Raw genomic sequence first — 22483 nt, 5'->3', positions numbered from 1 at the left:
GCAGTAGCACCCGTCGCGCTTTTCACTGTCTGCTATGCAGACAGTGAAAAGCTGGCCGGGGCCCTTTTAGGGGGCCCCAGGACACCCCTTACTGCCAGCCTCTTCCTGGCGGTGCAAACCACCAGAAACAGGCTGGCGGTAGGATGTCATAATCCCCAGGCCCTGGCGGATTATCACCGCCGGGGCTAAAACAGCAGGAAACCGCCGGCCCCGGCGGTGCGACCACGGCGCTACTGCCGCGGTGGTAATAAGGGCATCCGTACCGCCAGCCTATTGGCGGTACGGACGCTACATTACCCCTGGCGGTCTCCTACCGCCAGGGTCGTAATGACCCCCATAGGGGGTCATTACGACCTCGGCGGTCTTTTTGCAAGACCGCCGTGCTGAAGACCGCCAGTGGTGGCGGTCTTCCGCTCGGCGTATTATGACCGTTGGCTGCTCTCCGTCCTTGTACCGACGGAGAGCTGCCAACAGCCATACTGGCGGGAGGCGGGGAAGTGGAGGTTGCTCCACCTCCACCGCCACACCAACAGAACACCGCCCAGCAAATCATGACCTGTGATTCACCGTGGCGGTGTTTTGTTGGCGGTGTGGTGTCGGCGGAGCTGCCCCCATGCCTCCCGTCCCCTCCCGGAGGATCGTCGGACCAGGTAAGTCGATCGTCCGTGAGGGGAGGGGGGTGGGGGAGTGTTGTGTGGGTGCATGGGGGTGTGCGTCTGTGTATGTAGAGGGTGTGTGTGAGTGCGTGTATGCCTGCGGGTATGTCTGTATGGATGTATGCGTGTATGTGTGAATGTGGGTGTGCGTGTATGACTGTGTGTGTGGATGTAGGCATGTATGTCGGCGTGTGTGCGTGTAAGTATGTAAGTATGTAGGTGGTGCCTGCGTGCGTGTGGGTATGGGTGAAGTGATGTTGGGGGTCGGGGTGGGGAGGGGGGCCCTGCCACCTTTGGGGGGTGGTAGGGGTGGTGGGGGGGTAGGGGAGGGAGTCGGGTGGGGGTGGGGGGTGGGGGAGACCCCTATCAGTGCCAGGGAAGGAATTCCCTGGCACTGATAGTGCTTACCGCCATGGTTTTCATGGCGGTTCAGACCGCTGGAAAACCGCGGTGGTAAGCCGGGTCAAAATACCGCCGGCGGTATAGTGATGGACACCGGCCTGGAGACCCTGGTCTCCAGCCCGGCGGTCGTCTCCGCCCTGGTGGGCGGAACAAAGAACCGGCGGATGACCATGGCGGTAACCGCCATGGTCATAATACCAAAAAAATGACCGCCAGCCTGTTGGCGGTCTTACCGCCGGTTCTCCGCCTTCCGCCAGGGTCGTAATGACCCCCATAGTCTTTTGTGATTGAGTTATTAGTTGATTTCCACCTTATATTTCTCACAGGGTTCTTTCTCTCTCTTTCCCCTTGGATTCCTCTACAGACCCCTTTATCTCAGATGTATGATCGTCTCTCTATTTCTGTGGCTGGTTTGTTTCTTGTGCCACAGTGAGCCTTGGGCGCCCCTTGGTGTCCAACCATTGCCAAAGCCTTAGGCTAAAGGCACATTACCCATTGTTGCATCCTACACCTCTCTCAATATATCCTCTACCTCCACTCTGTGATGCGTCCCAAACTTCACTTTACTACTATGATCTCCAAAACAACACTTCCCAGACTGTTCCCTTCTCTATCCCTCCTTTGACTCATCCCAACCCTCCTTTGACTCATCCCAACCCTCATCTTACTACAATGATCTCCGTGATAACCCTTTCCACGACCTATCAGCCGCTTTCGACACAGTCTGCCACCGCACCCTACTGACCCGCCTCCAGGAAGCCGGCATCCAAGACAAAGCCCTCCACTGGATCTCATCCTTTCTCTCCGACAGAACTCAGAGAGTCCGACTCTCCCCCTTTCGCTCCAAAGCCACCAACCTCATCTGCGGCGTCCCCCAAGGATCCTCCCTCAGCCCCACATTGTTCAACGTCTACATGGCCCCCCTCGCTAAACTGGCCCGCCAGCATCACCTCAGCATCATCTCCTACGCCGACGACACCCAGCTCGTCCTCTCCCTGACCAAAGACCCACTCACCGCCAAAACAAACCTCCACGAGGGACTAAAATCCATCGCCGAATGGATGAACAACAGTCGCCTGAAACTCAACTCCGACAAGACGGAAATCCTCATCCTCGGGCGCTCTCCCTTGGCCTGGAACGACTCTTGGTGGCCCGCCGACCTCGGACCCCCACCCACCCCTGCCAGCCACGCAAGAAACCTCGGCTTCATCCTGGACCCGGCCCTCACCATGTCCAAACAGGTCAGCACCGTCTCCTCCTCCTGTTTCAACACCCTCCGCATGCTCCGCAGAATCTTCAAGTGGATTCCAACAGAGTCCAGAAAGATGGTGACCCAAGCCCTCGTCAGCAGCAGACTGGACTACGGCAACGCACTCTACACAGGCATCCCAACCAAAGACATCAAACGACTCCAGCGCATCCAAAATGCTTCCGCCCGACTGATCCTCGACATACCCCGCCGATGCCACATCTCCCCTCACCTGAGGGAACTCCACTGGCTCCCGGTGGAGAAGAGGATCACCTTTAAACTCCTCACCCACGCTCACAAGGCACTGCACAACACCGGACCTTCCTACCTCAACTCCAGACTAAACTTCTATGCTCCCACACGTCAACTTCGATCCGCCAACCTCGCCCTCGCCGTCGTCCCCCGAATCCAGCGCAAGACCTGCGGCGGCAGATCCTTCTCCTTCCTCGCCGCCAAGACCTGGAACTCTCTCCCCACATCTCTACGCCAGACCCAGGACCTCCTCGCCTTCAGGAGACTCCTCAAGACCTGGCTCTTCGACCGCTAACTGCAGCGCACCCGCCCCCCAGCGCCTCGAAACCCTGACGGGTACATAGCGCGCTTTATAAATATAGTGATTGATTGATTGATTGATTCCAAACTCTCCTCTCCTGTATTCCTCCTTTCACTCATCCCAAACCTCATCTTATGATCGCCGTAATAACCCTTTTTAGACTCTTCCGTCCTTGGTCCCTCCTTTGACTCATCCCAACCCTCATCTAACTAATATCATCTGCCAAATAACACTATCTAAACTCTTCCCTCCTTCATCCTATTCAATCAGACTCACAGACTCACATGTCCACCCCTCAAATTGACAATTTTTATTTCCCTATACTAATTCACCCCTAATCCTTCGGGTTCTGGAGCATGCTAATTGCCAAAAAGTGCTTCAACGCCTCATCAGGGGTAGTACACGCTATATAAATATAATTTACAATTACAATTTACAAAGGCGTGATCTCCTGGCATGGTTACTATCATTTTTCATAACAGCTCTTGCAAGATCATGACGCATTTTGGATGGTTTTCACACTCTGTCAATAGAAACTTCAGTAGTCCAGAGAGAGAAGGATCCACTAGGAGTGCATTCGTAACTGCTGCTAATTTTCTGGCATAGGAGAAGCTGCACCAAGTTGCATATTGTATCTGAATTCTAATATGGGAGTCCAAGGCAGTGCTCCTTCTTCATCTCAGGCTTCGTTTTCCAGGACTGTGCCACAAATGATTTTCAGGAAGATCTCAGTTGGCACTTTCCATTCAAGCCCTCTCTGGTAAACCACCCTCTGGACTGGTCATGCCCTCTCCAAGTGGGAGTAAGGGTACTTTGCATGCAAGGCCATGCACAAGGAAATGTTGTTGCCCTTGCCTTTTGCTGGAATCCAAGATGCTCCACATCACGTCCCAGAGGGAAATTAAAAAGCCATAACCTTTTTCAGCATGTATAATATCTTGGAAAGATCACCTTCTGGATGTCACCTGTTACCAAACAAATACCTTAGGCTTGCTAGATGGAGCACACATGTGCTGTAGCAATAGGTTCATCAACACTAAAATGTTCAGTGATTATTATCAAAGCTTCTTCCTCAACAATATTCCAAAGCTGGCTGATCTGGGCATTAATAAGAAGGGTGGAGGCAATGGGTATACTCTGCATATAAGGATTTCTTATAGAATATCCTGGTAGCGCAACATTACATGCACAGAGTCTTCCAGGATGGTGCTTGTGGTTGGACCCGAGGCTCAAGAGAATCTTACTCCAGCAGGGTCATTGCAATCTACACAACCTAGTTTAGTTAAAGTGGGAAACTTCAGAGAAACCAAAGTGTCTTCTTCGGACAGAAGAAGTTAGATTTTGGGTACAGGCGTGATTGTTGTGTTGGCTGCTGTGAGGAATTGAGGAAACGGGGTGTAGAACATAGTCTGGTTGTGCAACCTCACCGTGTAATACTCTTACCAACTCCTCTAGGACCCTCAGGTTTTGTTTGCCAAACCTTTAGCTCAACATTGTGTAGCTGTGGCTCTGAACAGCAAGACATTTACATAAAGGAAAAAGTGCAAAGCATTTAAACAGCACCAAAACAATTGAAGAAGAAATCGACAGGATACCAAGGAAATGAGACACCAATTTATAACAAGCATTTGCAATGTACTAGGGTCTCGCATTTGTCGGAGTTACAGCTATTCACAGTTGTAAACTCCCAACCATATTTTTGTTGCACTAAAAGAAAAAAAAAGAGCGATCGCGCTGCTACAGTTCGCACGTAATAATACCTGTTGGCAAAAGTGCAATTATGAACGTAACCGGCAAAATTGCAATTAACTGTGTTACAAGGTCGATAGTATGCGAAGCGCTCAACTTTTGCCCAGCGAGATCACGCTGCGAAAATAGAGAAAAAGTAGTCCACAAACCCAGCAAGCCTTGCAGGTTTTCTGTACTTGGTCTCTGCGCTCGAGGAGGGCTAACCACTGGAAAAGGCATGACGTATGCGTGCCTTCCACTAATCAAAGGAAGCGGATTCTAACAGGCAAGCCAACTTGCCAAGAAAAAAAAACTGACGTGACGTCGACGGGGCTCCTAGTCCTTGTCTAATACCTAAAGCGTCTCGCTTAGCGAAACGCATGCGCAAGCGTATGCGACGCAGGCTCGACCCTAAAAATAGACTGTGGCCCATATTTATACTTTTTTAGCGCCGCATTTGCGTAATTTTTTTACGCAAAAGCAGCACAGACTTACAAAATACAATTGTATTTTGTAAGTTTGCACAGATTTTGCATCACAAAATGACATAAATGTGGTGCTAAAAAAAGTATAAATATGGGCCAGTATTTTTATGGATGTTAATAGATACCACAATTAAAAAGATCTACTGGAGGGTTCCATAGATATAGAATTTACAAGGTATAGTAAATCAGATTATTTCACTAAACCACAAACAGGCAATTGCAAATTCAATGAATATGATTTAGAAAATTTTCCACCAGAAATGTTGGCCCAGTTGAAATGCGGTCACTTAGAAGCACTTTAGCCAACCATTTCCAGAAGGAAGCCAGTCAGGAGGGCCAGCAAGACTCTCATGAACAGTTAACTCAGAAGATGAAGCAGTCCTTAGTCTGTTCCAGGCACTTCTATATACTGCAGTTTTTTTTAATGGAAGTGGTCATGATGCAAGGGATAAAGATGCTGAAGATGCTCAAAGGATGCTGTGGATGTCATGCGGTTGATGGGAGTCCTACTGCAACTACTTCAAGGTCCACATATGGGGTGAGGCAGTCCTGATCACAGGGTCGATGTCCCTTGAAGTCCTCTCAATATTGGTAGATGTCCAGTTGCCACTGGACTACGGGTCACCCAGTTTTTCTGTCACAGGCCAATTCCTCCTGATTTAATAACTCCTCCCCTGGGGATTCCAGCTTCACCTTGCTGACACTCCCAGACTTTGGACTACCAACTTGCCCCATCAGGATTCTCAGCTGTTATGGCCCTGTGCTCTAAACGGGAGGCCAGCTCATTGACCCTTGGAGTCTCTTGGCTTTGGTCAGCATCTCCTTGAGCAGGTCACAGCAGAAACAGTCCCTCCCCTTTGCTAGCCACCAGGTTCAGCAAGTACATTCCATGCCAGTGCAGCCTCTCTTAGCTGATTCCAAGGTACAGCAGGGCAGTTCCTCTTTGGTACTTGTTCCAGTCCAGTCAAGATCAGACTTCAGGGTGCCCCACTTATGCTTAGAAAATCTCCTCAGGGCAAGATGCAGTTGGTAGCTAATGGACTACCAGTTTTCCTCCCATCTGAGGACCACTTTCGGCGAAGTGTGGCATCTGGGAATCCCAAGATGCACTGTTCTGCACTCTCCCAATATGGCAGGACTCTTCTGCCGGTGTGTGGAGCTCCCTGACCCAACCCAGAGGTTTGGCTGCCAAGGGGGCTACACGTCCCTGGAAAAACGGTTTGGCAACTGGTTTCCCTTCTCCTTTCTCAAGTGCCAGCCTGTCTACCAGAACAATGGAGCAGCCCCTCTCCCATGTGTTACCCATTTGTCCTTCAAAGGCGGCTTCTCCTTTGTTTTAGTTGTATGTGTCACTGGGACCCTGCTAGTCAAGGCCCCAGTGCTCATAAGTGTGCCTGAATGTGTTACCTGTGTTATGACTAACTGTCTCACTGAGGCTCTGCTAATCAGAACCTCAGTGGTTATGCTCTCTCATTTCTTTCAAATTGTCACTAACAGGCTAGTGACCAATTTTACCAATTTACATTGGCTTACTGGAACACCCTTATAATTCCCTAGTATATGGTACTGAGGTACCCAGGGTATTGGGGTTCCAGGAGATCCCTATGGGCTGCAGCATTTCTTTTGCCACCCATAGGGAGCTCTGACAATTCTTACACAGGCCTGCCACTGCAGCCTGAGTGAAATAACGTCCACGTTATTTCACAGCCATTTTACACTGCACTTAAGTAACTTATAAGTCACCTATATGTCTAACCTTTACCTGGTAAAGGTTGGGTGCTAAGTTACTTAGTGTGAGGGCACCCTGGCACTAGCCAAGGTGCCCCCACATCGTTCAGGGCCAATTCCCCGGACTTTGTGAGTGCGGGGACACCATTACACGCGTGCACTACATAAAGGTCACTACCTATGTGTAGCTTCACAATGGTAACTCCGAATATGGCCATGTAACATGTCTATGATCATGGAATTGCCCCCTCTATACCATCCTGGCATAGTTGGCACAATCCCATGATCCCAGGGGTCTGTAGCACAGACCCTGGTACTGCCAAACTGCCTTTCCCGGGGTTTCACTGCAGCTGCTGCTGCTGCCAACCCCCCAGACAGGCTTCTGCCCTCCTGGGGTCCAGCCAGGCCTGGCCCGGGATGGCAGAACAAAGGACTTCCTCTGAGAGAGGGTGTTACACCCTCTCCCTTTGGAAAATGGTGTGAAGGCAGGGGAGGAGTAGCCTCCCCCAGCCTCTGGAAATGCTTTCATGGGCACACATGGTGCCCATTTCTGCATAAGCCAGTCTAGACCGGTTCAGGGACCCCTCAGCCCTGCTCTGGCGTGAAACTGGACAAAGGAAAGGGGAGTGACCACTCCCCTGACCTGCACCTCCCCTGGGAGGTGCCCAGAGCTCCTCCAGTGTGCTCCAGACCTCTGCCATCTTGGAAACAGAGGTGCTGCTGGCACACTGGACTGCTCTGAGTGGCCAGTACCAGCAGGTCACGTCAGAGACTCCTTCTGATAGGCTCCTTCAGGTGTTGCTAGCCTATCTTCTCTCCTAAGTAGCCAAACCCTCTTTTCTGGGTATTTAGGGTCTCTGTCTTTGGGGATTCCTTAGATAACGAATGCAAGAGCTCATCCGAGTTCCTCTGCATCTCTCTCTTCACCTTCTGCCAAGGAATCGACTGCTGACCGCGCTGGAAGCCTGCAAAACTGCAACAAAGTAGCGAAGACGACTACTGCAACTCTGTAACGCTGATCCTGCCGCCTTCTCGACTGCTTTCCTGGTGGTGCATGCTGTGGGGGTAGTCTGCCTCCTCTCTGCACTAGAAGCTCCTAAGAAATCTCCTGTGGGTCGACGGAATCGTCCCCCTGCAACCGCAGGCACCAAAGAACTGCATCACCGGTACCCTGAGTCTCCTTTCAGCACGACGAGCAAGGTCCCTTGAATCCAGCAACTCTGTCCAAGTGACTCCCACAGTCCAGTGACTCTTCAGTCCAAGTTTGGTGGAGGTAAGTCCTTGCCTCCCCTCGCCAGACTGCATTGCTGGGAACCGCAACTTTTGCAGCTACTCCGGCCTCTGTGCACTTCCGGCGGAAATCCTTTGTGCACAGCCAAGCCTGGGTCCACGGCACTCTAACCTGCATTGCACGACTTCCTAAGTTGTCCTCCGGCGACGTGGGACTCCTTTGTGTGACTTCGGGTGAGCACCGTTTCACGCATCTTTGTAGTGCCTGTTTTGGGCACTTCTGCAGGTGCTGCCTGCTACTGAGAGGGCTCCTTGTCTTGCTCGACGCCCCCTCTGTCCCCAGACGCAATTGGCGACATCCTGGTCCTTCCTGGGCCACAGCAGCATCCAAAAACACTAACCGCACAATTTGCAGCTAGCAAGGCTTGTTGGCGGTCTTTCGGCGGGAAAACACTTCTGCACGACTCTCCACAGCGTGAGGGATCCGTCCTCCAAAGGGGAAGTCTCTAGCCCTTGTCGTTCCTGCAGAAACCTAAGCTTCTACTGTCCAGTAGCAGCTTCTTTGCACCCACAGCTGGCATTTCCTGGGCATCTGCCCATCTCCGACTTGCTTGTGACTTTTGGACTTGGTCCCCTTGTCCCACAGGTACCCTCGACTGGAAATCCATCGTTGTTGCATTGCTGGTTTGTGTCTTTCCTGCAGAATTCCCCTATCACGACTTCTATGTCCTTTGGGGAACTTTAGTGCACTTTGCACTCACTTTTCAGGGTCTTGGGGTGGGCTATTTTTCTAACCCTTACTATTTTCTAATAGTCCCAGCGACCCTCTACAAGGTCACATAGGTTTGGGGTCCATTCGTGGTTCGCATTCCACTTTTGGAGTATGTGGTTTGTGTTGCCCCTATCCCTATGTGTCCCCATTGCATCCTATTGTAACTATACATTGTTTGCACTGTTTTCTTATACTATTACTGCATATTTTGGTATTGTGTACATATATCTTGTGTATATTTGCTATCCTCATACTGAGGGTACTCACTGAGATACTTTTGGCATATTGTCATAAAAATAAAGTACCTTTATTTTTAGTATATCTGTGTATTGTGTTTTCTTATGATATTGTGCATATGACACTAGTGGTACTGTAGGAGCTTCACTCGTCTCCTAGTTCAGCCTAAGCTGCTCTGCTAAGCTACCATTATCTATCAGCCTATGCTGCTAGACACCCTATACACTAATAAGGGATAACTGGGCCTGGTGCAAGGTGCAAGTACCCCTAGGTACTCACTACAAGCCAGTCCAGCCTCCTACATTGGTTGTGCAGCGGTGGGATAAGTGCTTTGAGACTACTTACCACTCTTGTCATTGTACTTTTCATGAGAGAAAAATATACAAAACAAGTTCAGTGTGTGTACACATAACTAAAAAGTTTTGCATTTCCTCTTTTCACTCTTTTCTAAGTGCTGAAAAGTACTTCCAAACTTTCTAAAAGTTCTTAAAAGTTTAAAAAGTTTTTTTTCTGTCTTTCTAAAAGTTCTGAAAACTTTTTCTCTTTTTCTATCACTTAAACTCTTTCTAAAAATGTCTGGCACAGGCCAAAATTTTGATCTGTCCAAACTTGCATATGACCACCTTAGCTGGAAAGGAGCAAAGAGTCTCTGTGTAGAAAGAGGTTTGAGTGTAGGGAAGAATCCTTCTTTGGAATTATTGCTTAACATGCTTAGAGAACAAGATAAGGCACGAAGGGCCCCATCTGTTGAAAAAGTAGCCAATGGTTCCCAATCTGATCCAGGGACTCCCCTAGGAAAAGATTCAGGAAAGAAACTTCATAGCCTGCCCATTACTAGACAGTCTAGCATAGTTGGTAATGATGAAGAGGTACACCATACAGAAAGTGTTATCTCACATCATAGCAAAAGTATTGTTTCTCACCACAGTAGAAGTGATGTTTCTGTTACCAAGCTGTTAGGGTGCCTTCTGTAAGGGACAGGTCTCCTTCTGTCCATTCTCACCTCCCTTCTGTTTCAAGGAATGTCCCTCCCACCCACCCTGATGACAGATTGTTAGAAAGGGAGCTCAATAGATTGAGAGTGGAACAAACCAGACTGAAGCTCAAGAAGCAACAGCTGGATTTGGATAGACAGTCCTTAGAAGTAGAGAAGGAAAGACAGAAGTTGGGTTTTGAAACCCATGGTGGCAGCAGCAGTATTCCCAATAGTCATCCTGCAAAAGAGCATGATTCTAGGAATCTGCACAAGATAGTTCCCCCTTATAAAGAGGGGGATGACATTAACAAGTGGTTTGCTGCACTTGAGAGGGCCTGTGTTGTACAGGATGTCCCTCAAAGGCAGTGGGCTGCTATCCTATGGCTATCATTTAGTGGAAAGGGTAGGGATAGGCTCCTTACTGTGAAAGAAAGTGATGCCAATAATTTTACAGTTCTTAAGAATGCACTCCTGGATGGTTATGGCTTAACCACTGAACAATACAGGATAAAGTTCAGAGAGACCAAAAAGGAGTCTTCACAAGACTGGGTTGATTTCATTGACCATTCAGTGAAGGCCTTGGAGGGGTGGTTACATGGCAGTAAAGTTACTGATTATGACAGCCTGTATAACTTGATCCTGAGAGAGCATATTCTTAATAATTGTGTGTCTGATTTGTTGCACCAGTACTAGGTGGACTCTGATCTGACCTCTCCCCAAGAATTGGGAAAGAAGGCAGACAAATGGGTCAGAACAAGGGTGAACAGAAAAGTTCATACAGGGGGTGACAAAGATGGCAACAAGAAGAAGGATGGTAAGTCTTCTGACAAGGGTGGAGACAAATCCAAAAATGAGTCTTCATCAGGCCCACAAAAACACTCTGGTGGGGGTGGTGGGCCCAAATCCTCTTCAAATCAAAACAAAGAAAAGAAACCATGGTGCTATTTATGTAAAATAAAAGGCCATTGGACAACTGATCCCAGTTGTCCAAAAAAAAGCACCAAGCCTCCTACCACTACAACCCCTACTGCTACACCTAGTGTCCCTACTAATAGCAGTGGTGGTGGGAGCAAACCTACTAATAGCCAATCCAAGGGAGTAGCTGGGCTCACTTTTGGTAACTTAGTTGGGGTTGGTCTGATTAGGGAGACCACAGAGGCTGTGTTAGTCTCTGAGGGGGCTATTGATTTAGCCACCTTGGTTGCTTGTCCCCTTAACATGGATAAGTACAAGCAACTACCCCTAATAAATGGTGTTGAGGTTCAGGCCTACAGGGACACTGGTGCCAGTGTGACTATGGTCATAGAGAAACTGGCCAACCCTGAACAACACCTACTTGGTCACCAGTACCAAGTAACCGATGCTCACAACAACACACTTAGCCACCCCATGGCTGTTGTAAATCTCAACTGGGGGGGGGTTACTGGTCCAAAGAAAGTTGTGGTAGCCTCAGATTTACCTGTAGACTGTCTACTAGGAAATGATTTGGAGACATCAGCTTGGTCAGATGTGGAGTTGGAGGCCCATGCAGCAATGCTGGGCATCCCAGGGCATATTTTTGCTTTAACCAGGGCTCAGGCCAAAAAGCAAAAAGGACAGGGTGACTTGGATCCTGGAACAATGGACCAAGCGCTCCCTAAAGCTAGGGCTAGTAGAAGTAAAGCACTTCCTACTATCCCTCCCTCTACAGTAGATTTTACTTCTGAGGAAGAAGAATTTCCACCCTGTGCAGAACCTACACCAGAGGAGCTGGAAGCAGACACTGCTGAGCTTTTGGGTGAAGTGGGGCCTGCCAGGGAGGAGCTGAGTGTGGCACAGCATACCTGTCCCACACTAGAGGGTCTAAGACAGCAAGCTGTCAAACAAGCTAATGGGGATGTCAGTGACTCTCACAGAGTTTACTGGGAGGACAACCTCTTGTACACTGAAGCAAGGGATCCTAAACCAGGAACTGCCAGGAGGTTAGTGATTCCTCAGGAGTACAGAAAGTCCTCCTAACTCTAGCCCACAACATTCCCCTAGCTGGACATCTGGGACAAATGAAAACTTGGGACAGGCTTGTTCCCTTGTTTCATTGGCCTAGAATGTCTGAGGACACAAAAGACTTTTGTAAGTCCTGTGAAACCTGTCAAGCCAGTGGCAAGACAGGTGGCACCCCAAAGGCACCCCTTATTCCACTGCCTGTGGTTGGGGTTCCCTTTGAAAGGGTAGGGGTTGACATAGTTGGCCCCCTTGACCCTCCTACTGCTTCAGGCAATAGGTTTATCTTGGTGGTAGTGGACCATGCCACAAGATATCCTGAAGCAATTCCTTTAAGGACCACTACAGCACCTGCAGTGGCAAAGGCCCTCCTGGGAATATTTTCTAGGGTGGGCTTCCCAAAGGAAGTAGTATCAGACAGAGGAAGCAATTTCATGTCTGCTTACTTAAAGGCCATGTGGAAGGAGTGTGGTGTAACTTACAAGTTCACTACACCCTATCATCCACAAACAAATGGACTGGTGGAGAGATTTAACAAAACTCTCAAAGGCATGATTATGGGACTCCCTGAAAAACTCCGCAGGAGATGGGATATCCTTTTACCATGCCTCCTTTTTGCCTACAGGGAGGTACCCCAGAAATGAGTGGGCTTCAGCCTCTTTGAACTCCTCTTTGGACACCCTGTTAGGGGTCCACTAACACTTGTCAAGGAGGGTTGGGAACAACCTTTAAAAGCTCCAAAGCAAGATATTGTGGATTATGTACTTGGCCTCAGATCAAGGATGGCTGAGTATATGAAAAAGGCCAGTAAAAACCTTCAGGCCAGCCAAGAGCTCCAGAAGCAATGGCATGATGAGAAGGCTGTTTTGGTTCAGTACCAACCAGGGCAGAAAGTGTGGGTCTTGGAGCCTGTGGCCCCAAGAGCACTCCAAGATAAATGGAGTGGACCCCACATAATTGTTGAAAAGAAGGGTGAAGTCACCTACTTAGTTGACTTAGGCACTGCCAGGAGTCCCCTTAGGGTGCTCCATGTCAATCGCCTGAAACCCTACCATGACAGGGCTGATCTCACCCTGCTCATGGCAACTGATGAGGGATAGGAAGAAGACAGTGATCCTCTACCTGATCTCTTCTCTTCCACAGAACAAGATGCTCTTGTGGAAGGTGTAGTTTTGGCTGATTGTCTTACTGCTGAGCAGAAAGACCATTGCATAAATCTCCTGGGTCAGTTTTCTGAACTCTTCTCTACTGTGCCAGGTACCACTTCTTGGTGTGAGCACACTATAGATACTGGAGACAGCTTGCCTGTCAAAAGTAAGATCTATAGGCAGCCTGACCATGTCAGGGACTGCATAAAGCAAGAGGTGCAGAAAATGTTAGAACTGGGAGTGGTTGAGCACTCTGAAAGTCCATGGGCTTCTCCTGTGGTAGTGTACCAAAACCTCATTCCAAAGATGGAAAGAAGGAAATGCGGTTTTGTGTAGACTACAGAGGTCTCAACCAGGTAACCAAAACTGATGCTCACCCTATACCCAGGGCAGATGAGCTCATAGATACACTGGCATCTGCCAAGTATCTAAGCACTTTTGACTTGACTGCAGGGTATTGGCAGATCAAATTATCAGAAGATGCTAAACCTAAAACTGCATTTTCAACCATTGGAGGCCATTACCAATTCACAGTAATGCCTTTTGGATTGAAAAATGCACCTGACACTTTTCAAGGGTTGATGAACACAGTCCTGCAAGGGCTGGAAGCTTTTAGTGCAGCATATCTGGACGATATAGCTGTCTTTAGCTCCAGTTGGGATGATCACCTGGTCCACCTATGGAAAGTTTTAGAGGCCCTGCAAAAGGCAGGCCTCACTATCAAGGCTTCAAAATGCCAGATAGGGCAGGGAAAGGTGGTTTATCTGGGACACCTTGTTGGTGGGGAACAGATTGCACCTTTGCAGGGGAAAATCCAAACTATTATAGATTGGGTTCCCCCTACTACTCAGACTCAGTTGAGAGCCTTCCTAGGCCTCACTGGGTATTACAGGAGGTTCATTAAGAACTATGGCTCCATTGCAGCCCCTCTTAATGACCTCACATCCAAAAATATGCCTAAAAAGGTATTATGGACAGCAAACTGTCAGAAAGCTTTTGAGGAGCTGAAGCAGGCCATGTGCTCTGCACCTGTCCTGAAAAGCCCTTGTTACTCTAAAAAGTTCTATGTCCAAACTGATGCATCTGAATTAGGAGTAGTGGCAGCCCTATCACAACTTAATTCTGAGGGCCAGGATCAACCTGTTGCTTTTATTAGTAGGAGGTTGACCCCTAGAAAAAAGCGTTGGTCTGCCATTGAGAGGGAGGCCTTTGCTGTGGTTTGGGCACTGAAGAAGTTGAGGCCATACTTGTTTGGCACTCACTTCATTGTTCAAACAGACCACAAACCTCTACTTTGGCTAAAACAAATGAAAGGTGAAAATCCTAAATTGTTGAGGTGGTCCATATCCCTAAAGGGAATGGACTATACAGTGGAACATAGACCTGGGAGTAGCCACTCCAATGCAGATGGACTCTCCAGATATTTCCACTTAGACAATGAAGACTCATCAGGTCATGGCTAGTCTTATTGTCCTTCGTTTGGGGGAGGGGGTTGTGTAGGAAAGTACCATCTTGTCTGGCATGTTACCCCCATTTTTCACTGTATATATGTTCGTTTTAGTTGTATGTGTCACTGGGACCCTTCTAGTCAGGGCCCCAGTGCTCATAAGTGTGCCTGAATGTGTTACCTGTGTTATGACTAACTGTCTCACTGAGGCTCTGCTAATCAGAACCTCAGTGGTTATGCTCTCTCATTTCTTTCAAATTGTCACTAACAGGCTAGTGACCAATTTTACCAATTTACATTAGCTTACTGGAACACCCTTATAATTCCATAGTATATGGTACTGAGGTACCCAGGGTATTGGGGTTCCAGGAGATCCCTATGGGCTGCAGCATTTCTTTTGCCACCCATAGGGAGCTCTGACAATTCTTATACAGGCCTGCCACTGCAGCCTGAGTGAAATAACGTCCACGTTATTTCACAGCCATTTTACACTGCACTTAAGTAACTTATAAGTCACCTATATGTCTAACCTTTACCTGGTAAAGGTTGGGTGCTAAGTTACTTAGTGTGAGGGCACCCTGGCACTAGCCAAGGTGCCCCCACATCGTTCAGGGCCAATTCCCCGGACTTTGTGAGTGCGGGGACACCATTACACGCGTGCACTACATATAGGTCACTACCTATATGTAGCTTCACAATGGTAACTCCGAATATGGCCATATAACATGTCTATGATCATGGAATTGCCCCCTCTATACCATCCTGGCATAGTTGGCACAATCCCATGATCCCAGTGGTCTGTAGCACAGACCCTGGTACTGCCAAACTGCCTTTCCCGGGGTTTCACTGCAGCTGCTGCTGCTGCCAACCCCTCAGACAGGCTTCTGCCCTCCTGGGGTCCAGCCAGGCCTGGCCCAGGATGGCAGAACAAAGGACTTCCTCTGAGAGAGGGCGTTACACCCTCTCCCTTTGAAAAATGGTGTGAAGGCAGGGGAGGAGTAGCCTCCCCCAGCCTCTGGAAATGCTTTCATGGGCACACATGGTGCCCATTTCTGCATAAGCCAGTCTACACCGGTTCAGGGACCCCTCAGCCCTGCTCTGGCGCGAAACTGGACAAAGGAAAGGGGAGTGACCACTCCCCTGACCTGCACCTCCCCTGGGAGGTGCCCAGAGCTCCTCCAGTGTGCTCCAGACCTCTGCCATCTTGGAAACAGAGGTGCTGCTGGCACACTGGACTGCTCTGAGTGGCCAGTACCAGCAGGTCACGTCAGAGACTCCTTCTGATAGGCTCCTTCAGGTGTTGCTAGCCTATCTTCTCTCCTAAGTAGCCAAACCCACTGTTCTGGCTATTTAGGGTCTCTGTCTTTGGGGATTCCTTAGATAACGAATGCAAGAGCTCATCCGAGTTCCTCTGCATCTCTCTCTTCACCTTCTGCCAAGGAATCGACTGCTGACCGTGCTGGAAGCCTGCAAAACTGCAACAAAGTAGCGAAGACGACTACTGCAACTCTGTAACGCTGATCCTGTCGCCTTCTCGACTGCTTTCCTGGTGGTGCATGCTGTGGGGGTAGTCTGCCTCCTCTCTGCACTAGAAGCTCCGAAGAAATCTCCCGTGGGTCGACGGAATCGTCCCCCTGCAACCGCAGGCACCAAAGAACTGCATCACCGGTACCCTGGGTCTCCTCTCAGCACGACGAGCGAGGTCCCTTGAATCCAGCAACTCTGTCCAAGTGACTCCCACAGTCCAGTGACTCTTCAGTCCAAGTTTGGTGGAGGTAAGTCCTTGCCTCCCCACGCCAGACTGCATTGCTGGGAACCACGACTTTTGCAGCTACTCCGGCCTCTGTGCACTTCCGGTGGAAATCCTTTGTGCGCAGCCAAGCCTGCGTCCACGGCACTCTAACCTGCATTGCACGACCTCCTAAGTTGTCCTCCGGCGACGTGGGACTCTTTTGTGCGACTTCGGGTGAGCACCGTTTCATGCGTCTTTGTAGTGTCTGTTTTGGGCACTTCTGCGGGTGCTGCCTGCTGCTGAGAGGGCTCCTTGTCTTGCTCGATGCCCCCTCTGTCCCCAGACACAATTGGCGACATCCTGGTCCCTCCTGGGCCACAGCAGCATCCAAAAACACTAACCGCACGATTTGCAGCTAGCAAGGCTTGTTGGCGGTCTTTCGGCGGGAAAACACTTCTGCACGACTCTCCACGGCGTGACGGATCCGTCCTCCAAAGGGGAAGTCTCTAGCCCTTTGCGTTCTTGCAGAAACCTCAGCTTCTTCTGTCCAGTAGAAGCTTCTTTGCACCCGCAGCTGGCATTTCCTGGACATCTGCCCATCTCCGACTTGCTTGTGACGTTTGGACTTGGTCCCCTTGTTCCACAGGTACCCTCGACTGGAAATCCATCGTTGTTGCATTGCTGGTTTGTGTCTTTCCTGCAGAATTCCCCTATCACGACTTCTATGTCCTTTGGGGAACTTTAGTGCACTTTGCACTCACTTTTCAGGGTCTTGGGGTGGGCTATTTTTCTAACCCTTACTATTTTCTAATAGTCCCAGCTACTCTCTACAAGGTCACATAGGTTTGGGGTCCATTTGTGGTTCGCATTCCACTTTTGGAGTATATGGTTTGTGTTGCCCCTATCCCTATGTGTCCCCATTGCATCCTATTGTAACTATACATTGTTTGCACTGTTTTCTAATACTATTACTGCATATTTTGGAATTGTGTACAAATATCTTGTGTATATTTGCTATCCTCATACTGAGGGTACTCACTGAGATACTTTTGGCATATTGTCATAAAAATAAAGTACCTTTATTTTTAGTATATCTGTGTATTGTGTTTTCTTATGATATTGTGCATATGACACTAGTGGTACTGTAGGAGCTTCACTCGTCTCCTAGTTCAGCCTAAGCTGCTCTGCTAAGCTACCATTATCTATCAGCCTAAGCTGCTAGACACCCTATACACTAATAAGGGATAACTGGGCCTGGTGCAAGGTGCAAGTACCCCTAGGTACTCACTACAAGCCAGTCCAGCCTCCTACAATAAGTAGCTGGCGTAGTCGGACAGTTTATTTACTGTTCCATATTCTACGTCCTGGTATGATCTTCTTCAATTTCTCTGGCAGACAGTCCATGCTGCGGTGTTTCAGCAATTGCCTGAGGTTTGCGGTCCATTGCTCTGAGAGCAAGATTTAACTTTTAGCATTTGCCTCAATATCTTCATTATAATTTAGCTAGATCTAAGGCCTCAGTTTCTTGTGGATTCAAAGTCCATGCTACAGTGGAGAGGCTGCAAAGATTAATTTTGATCAGGTGGTAAATGGGAGAAGTGGCACGTGTGGTGTGGAGCCAGTAGATGGGGAAGTTGGTGCGTAGGAGGAATAGTGAAGTCATGAAGTGCATTGCTCCATAGAGGTTGAAGTATCAGCAGAACGGCAGTAGATTATGCTTACACTGATTGAAGTTAATTTGATGTTTTTATGTCAAGTAGCAAACATTTAATGGATTAGTGGGTGTCAATGGGTAACTTTACAGTGAATAGGATTCTCGTGGATTACTACAGTCCCTTCAATAGACATTCCTTGTGGTGGTGGGATCCAAGTTAGACGAAGGTGACTCTGAGTCCTTTCTATAAACGTCAGAGCTCTTTCTGTGCACAGTGTTCAAGGTTGATCCCAGGAACAGTTTGCTGAACATTGCGGTTGATGTTGGGGATGGAAAGTGAGATTTCATTTGAATAAAAAAAGGTATTAAAATTAGACAATCTAAGGAAAATTAGATTCTTCATACTAAATATGAAATTCCCCATTTTGGAAAAATAGAAGAAGAGAGTCTTTAAATTCAAAACAGAAGATGTCTCCACAGGTGGAAGTGGGTGCGTCAGTAGTTTCAAAAGATTTAGGGCAGCAAGTGGCTTCTGCTTTTGGCTCAGCTGGAGTAACCTTCTTCCCTCGATCCAATGCATTTGAAAGATCACGGTTTTCAGTTGGAGTATATCAAAGTTAAAGTTTGAGTCGGAACAGGAACCCAAATACAGTAATGAGAAAATATAACATTAGGAAAAGGAAATGTACTGAAAGGAGCATCAATAGCTGATATAAGGGCAACTAGGTATATTATGATTAAAGCAAATTGTCTAATTGAAGGATCAGAGGACATGATCAGGCTTAAGATGTCTCTGTATGATTAAACCCCATATGACAAAACGAATAATCCAGTAGAAATGTATATGGCCAATTTCAGCTTTTCATTGGTTATCATGGGTAAATTGTAGGCATATTATGAACAAGAGACAGATGCACCTCTAATGGGTCTAATAAAATGTTTAGCTGCTCACAGAGCATGCTGCGGGTTTGTGGAAGGAGAGTGTGATTTCAGATATGTAATATGGGAATGTTTGAATTTATCTATCTACTGAACACCAGTTGGGGAATATTAGAAGTGGTATCAGGAAAAGCATTTCTAAAACACCAAAGTACTTATATATTATAGTTTTTGTAGCCTGTATAAAATAAATCAATATTTGGGATAACAAATGATAGGCACATGTGAGCAAGGAGATTTAATATCTAACATCAGAAGTAACCCATGTAACCAAAGTTTGCTACTCTGACGCACAAACATCTTGAAGAAACTTTTCAATTATTATTAGATATACTATCTATGTTCTTACCAGACAGGAACATCAATTCTTTTAAATGGTTTACAATGACTGATAGTGAAAGAGATGGAGACATAACTAAGTCCAGAGGACGTATCTTACGGTGTAGAGGTTGGGTCTCTTTTCCTTCAGATCATCATTGTATTGTACGATGGCTCTCAGATGAGGCAGCTGGTCCTTGACCTACACACAACACAAGAAAACCAAAATAAAGCAATTTTAATTAATTATAACACATAGGGTTTATAGTTAAAATCACACACAAAACTGTTAATAGGCTTGAAGAACTCCTTTGAAATGTAAAATACATATTTGACTACACACAACAAACACAATTATGGATCTACGTGGATAAAATCAAATCAAATCAGGATTTATAGAGTGCAACTCCTCACCCATAAGGGTCTCAGGGCGCCTAGGGGGTTTGTCCACTGTGCTTCAGTTGAAGAGCCAGGTTTTAAGGTCCTTCCAGAATTGAGTTAACGATGGTGACTGCCTGAGGTGCAAGGGGTTCCAGTTCTTTGCCATGAGGTAGGCAAAGGGTCTTCCTCCAGCTGAGGTCTTCTGTATGCAGGGTATGGTGGCTAGTGCCTGTTGAGTGGAGCGGAGAGGCTGGTGGGGGAGCAGAAGGTGATGCAGTGGTTGAGATAGGTGGGTCCTAGGTCATGAAGGGCCTTGTATGCGTGGACGAGGAGTTTGAAGTTGATTCTTTTCTCTACAGAAAGCCAGTGGAGGTCTCTTAGGTGGTTGGTGATGTGTTAGTGTCAGGGAACGTCCAGGATGAGTCTGGCAGAGGCGTTTTGGATGTGCTTTAGTTTCTCCAGGTTCTTCTGGATGGTACTGGCGTAGAGGGCGTTGCCATAGTCGAGTCTGCTGGTAACCAGGACATGGGTTACGGTTCTACAGCAGTCATTTGGGATCCATTTGTAGATCTTCCAGAGAAGTCAGTGTATGTGAAAACAGGAGGTTGTGACTGAGTTGACTTGGCGGGTCATGGTGAGTGATGAATCCAGGATGAGACCGAGGTTGCGTGCGTGGTTTGTTGGGTTGAGGGGGGTGCCGGGGATGGCCGGCCACCAGGAGTCATCTCAGGCTGATGTGGAGGGTCCCAGGGTGAGGATCTCGGTTTTGTCAGAGTTGAGCTTGAGGAAGCTGTCCTTCATCCAGGCGGCACCGGCTTCAGTCCCTTTGTGGAAGTTCATCTTAGCAATTGTGGAGTTTTCGGTCAGTGAGGTGATCAGCTGGGTGTCATCGGCATAGGAGATGATGTTCAGCCCATGGTTCCTGACGATGGATGCGAGCGGGGCCATGTAGATGTTGAAGAGTGTGGGCTCAGGGAGGAGCCCTTTGTAACTCTGCAGCTGATCTCCAGATAAGGCAGGAGTCTGACTCTCTGTGTTTTCCAGGACAGGAAGAAGTGTATCCATTGTAGGGCCTTTCCGCGGATGCCAGCTGCGAGGAGCCTGGAGCAGAGGGTGTGGTGCAAAACCATAGGTCAATAGGTCCAGTAGGATGAGGGCTGCTGTATGGCTGTGATTAAGGAGCGAGCAGATGTCATCTGTGGCGATGAGGAGGGCAGTGTTGCTGCTTTGGTTGCTCCTGAAACCTGATTGGAAGATGCCCAGGATGTTGTTGTCCTCGATGTGCATATGGAGCTGTTTGTTGATGGCCTTTTCGATGACCTTGGCTGGGAAAGGCAGCAGGGAGATGGGATGGTAGTTCTTGAGGTCCTGGGGGTCGGTCGTGGGTTTCTTCAGGAGCACGCAGATCTCGGCGTGCTTCCAGTACTCGGGGAAAGTAGCTATATCTATGGAACAGCTGAAGGTATGGCGGAGTTTGGGTGCATTGGAGGTGTTGGCTCTGCTGAAAATGTGGTGAGGACAGGGGTCTGTAGGGGCTCTGGAGTGGATGCTGCTCATGATGGAGTGGGTCTTGTTCATGATGAGGGTGGTTCAGCGGTGCAGGATCTGGGATGTTTCGGAGGTTGGAGCTGGAGGCTTGTTGGAGGGCTCGGAGGGTCTTGGGGTCCGAAGCTGTCCTATATGTCTTTGTTTTTTCAGTGGAAGAAGTTGGCTAGTCTGTTGCAGAGGTCTTGCAATGGACAAATGTTTGCTGTTTCTGATAGGGGTTTGTCGAACTCTTTGATTACGGTGAAGAGCTCTTTGGTGTTGTGTGAGGTTGTGCTGATATAGTCCTGCAGGGCGGCTTTCCTTGTGGCTCTGATGGAGTTGTGGTGGGATTTGAGGGCAGCTTTGAAGGCCTCAATTCATCCGGGGACTTGCTGTTTTTCAATCTTTTCTCTAGCCGTCTGCAGGTGCACCTGGTGTCCTGGAGTGTGGTGGAAAACCAGCTGGCCTTCTTGAGTTGGTGTTTTGATGAGGCCTTTCGGAGAGGTGCTAGGCTGTTGGCTCATTTGGAGATCCACTGGTGGAAGTTCAGTGCTGAGATGTCAGCGTCTGTGGTGAGGGCCTGGGCGGACTTGCCGAGGGTGTTGGTGAGCTGTTCCTCAGCAATTTGGTTCCATTTTCTGCTTGGGGCTCGGAGTGTGCGGAGGTGGATGGTCGATGTGGTGATGGTGAAATGAATGCAGTGGTGGTCAGTCCAGTGAAGCGTGGAGGTGTTGTTGACGATGATGTTGTTGCTGGTGGAAAAGATGGCATAGATTGTGTGTCCAGTGATGTGTGTTGGTGAGGTGACCAGTTGCTTTAGTTCTATTGTGGCGGGAATCTCAAGCAGGGAAGTGGTGTTGATGTTGTTGCAGTTGTTGATGTGATAGTTGAGGTCCCCGAGGAGGAAGTAGTTTGTTGAGGCAAGTGTGTGGGGCGAAAGGATGTTGATGATATAGCTGCTGAGGGCTGGACAGAGGCTTGGTGGCCTGTAGATGAGGGTGTCATGGAAGGTAGACTTAGGGGGTGGCGTGGATCTGGAAATGGAGGTGCTCCATGCGGGAGGAGTATTCTTTCGTATTGGTCGTCAGACGGAGTGTGGATTTGTGTACGACGGCCCAGTCGCCGCCTGGGCGAGATGGCCAGTCTTTGAGGAGCAATTTGTAGTCAATGGGGATAGTGATGACAGTGACAATGTCCGGTGCTGACGCTGGGTTTGTCTATGTTTCGGTGAGAAAGGCGACGTCCGGGCAGGTGGAGTATATACCAACTATAGGCCAAAAAAACATGTTGTGCTGTTATCTGTGTGGCCATTAAGGGGGTTATTCCAACTTTGGAGGAAGT

The 22483-nt window shown here is 48.5% G+C and overlaps 1 protein-coding gene across 2 annotated transcripts in view; it reads right to left on the bottom strand.

Annotated features, from left to right (window-relative positions):
• Nucleotides 1-22483, bottom strand: part of LOC138251872 (long-chain-fatty-acid--CoA ligase ACSBG2-like) — a 327149-nt gene that overhangs the window by 200283 nt on the left and 104383 nt on the right. For both annotated transcript variants that reach the window (XM_069205686.1, XM_069205687.1), the window contains exon 5: nt 19356-19436. In XM_069205686.1, the coding sequence (XP_069061787.1) occupies nt 19356-19436 (81 nt within the window). The remainder of the gene's footprint in view (nt 1-19355; nt 19437-22483) is intronic.

Source organism: Pleurodeles waltl, chromosome 1_2, assembly GCF_031143425.1.
Source record: "Pleurodeles waltl isolate 20211129_DDA chromosome 1_2, aPleWal1.hap1.20221129, whole genome shotgun sequence".
Taxonomy (NCBI): domain Eukaryota; kingdom Metazoa; phylum Chordata; class Amphibia; order Caudata; family Salamandridae; genus Pleurodeles; species Pleurodeles waltl.
This window is presented reverse-complemented; position numbering and strand designations above follow the sequence as displayed.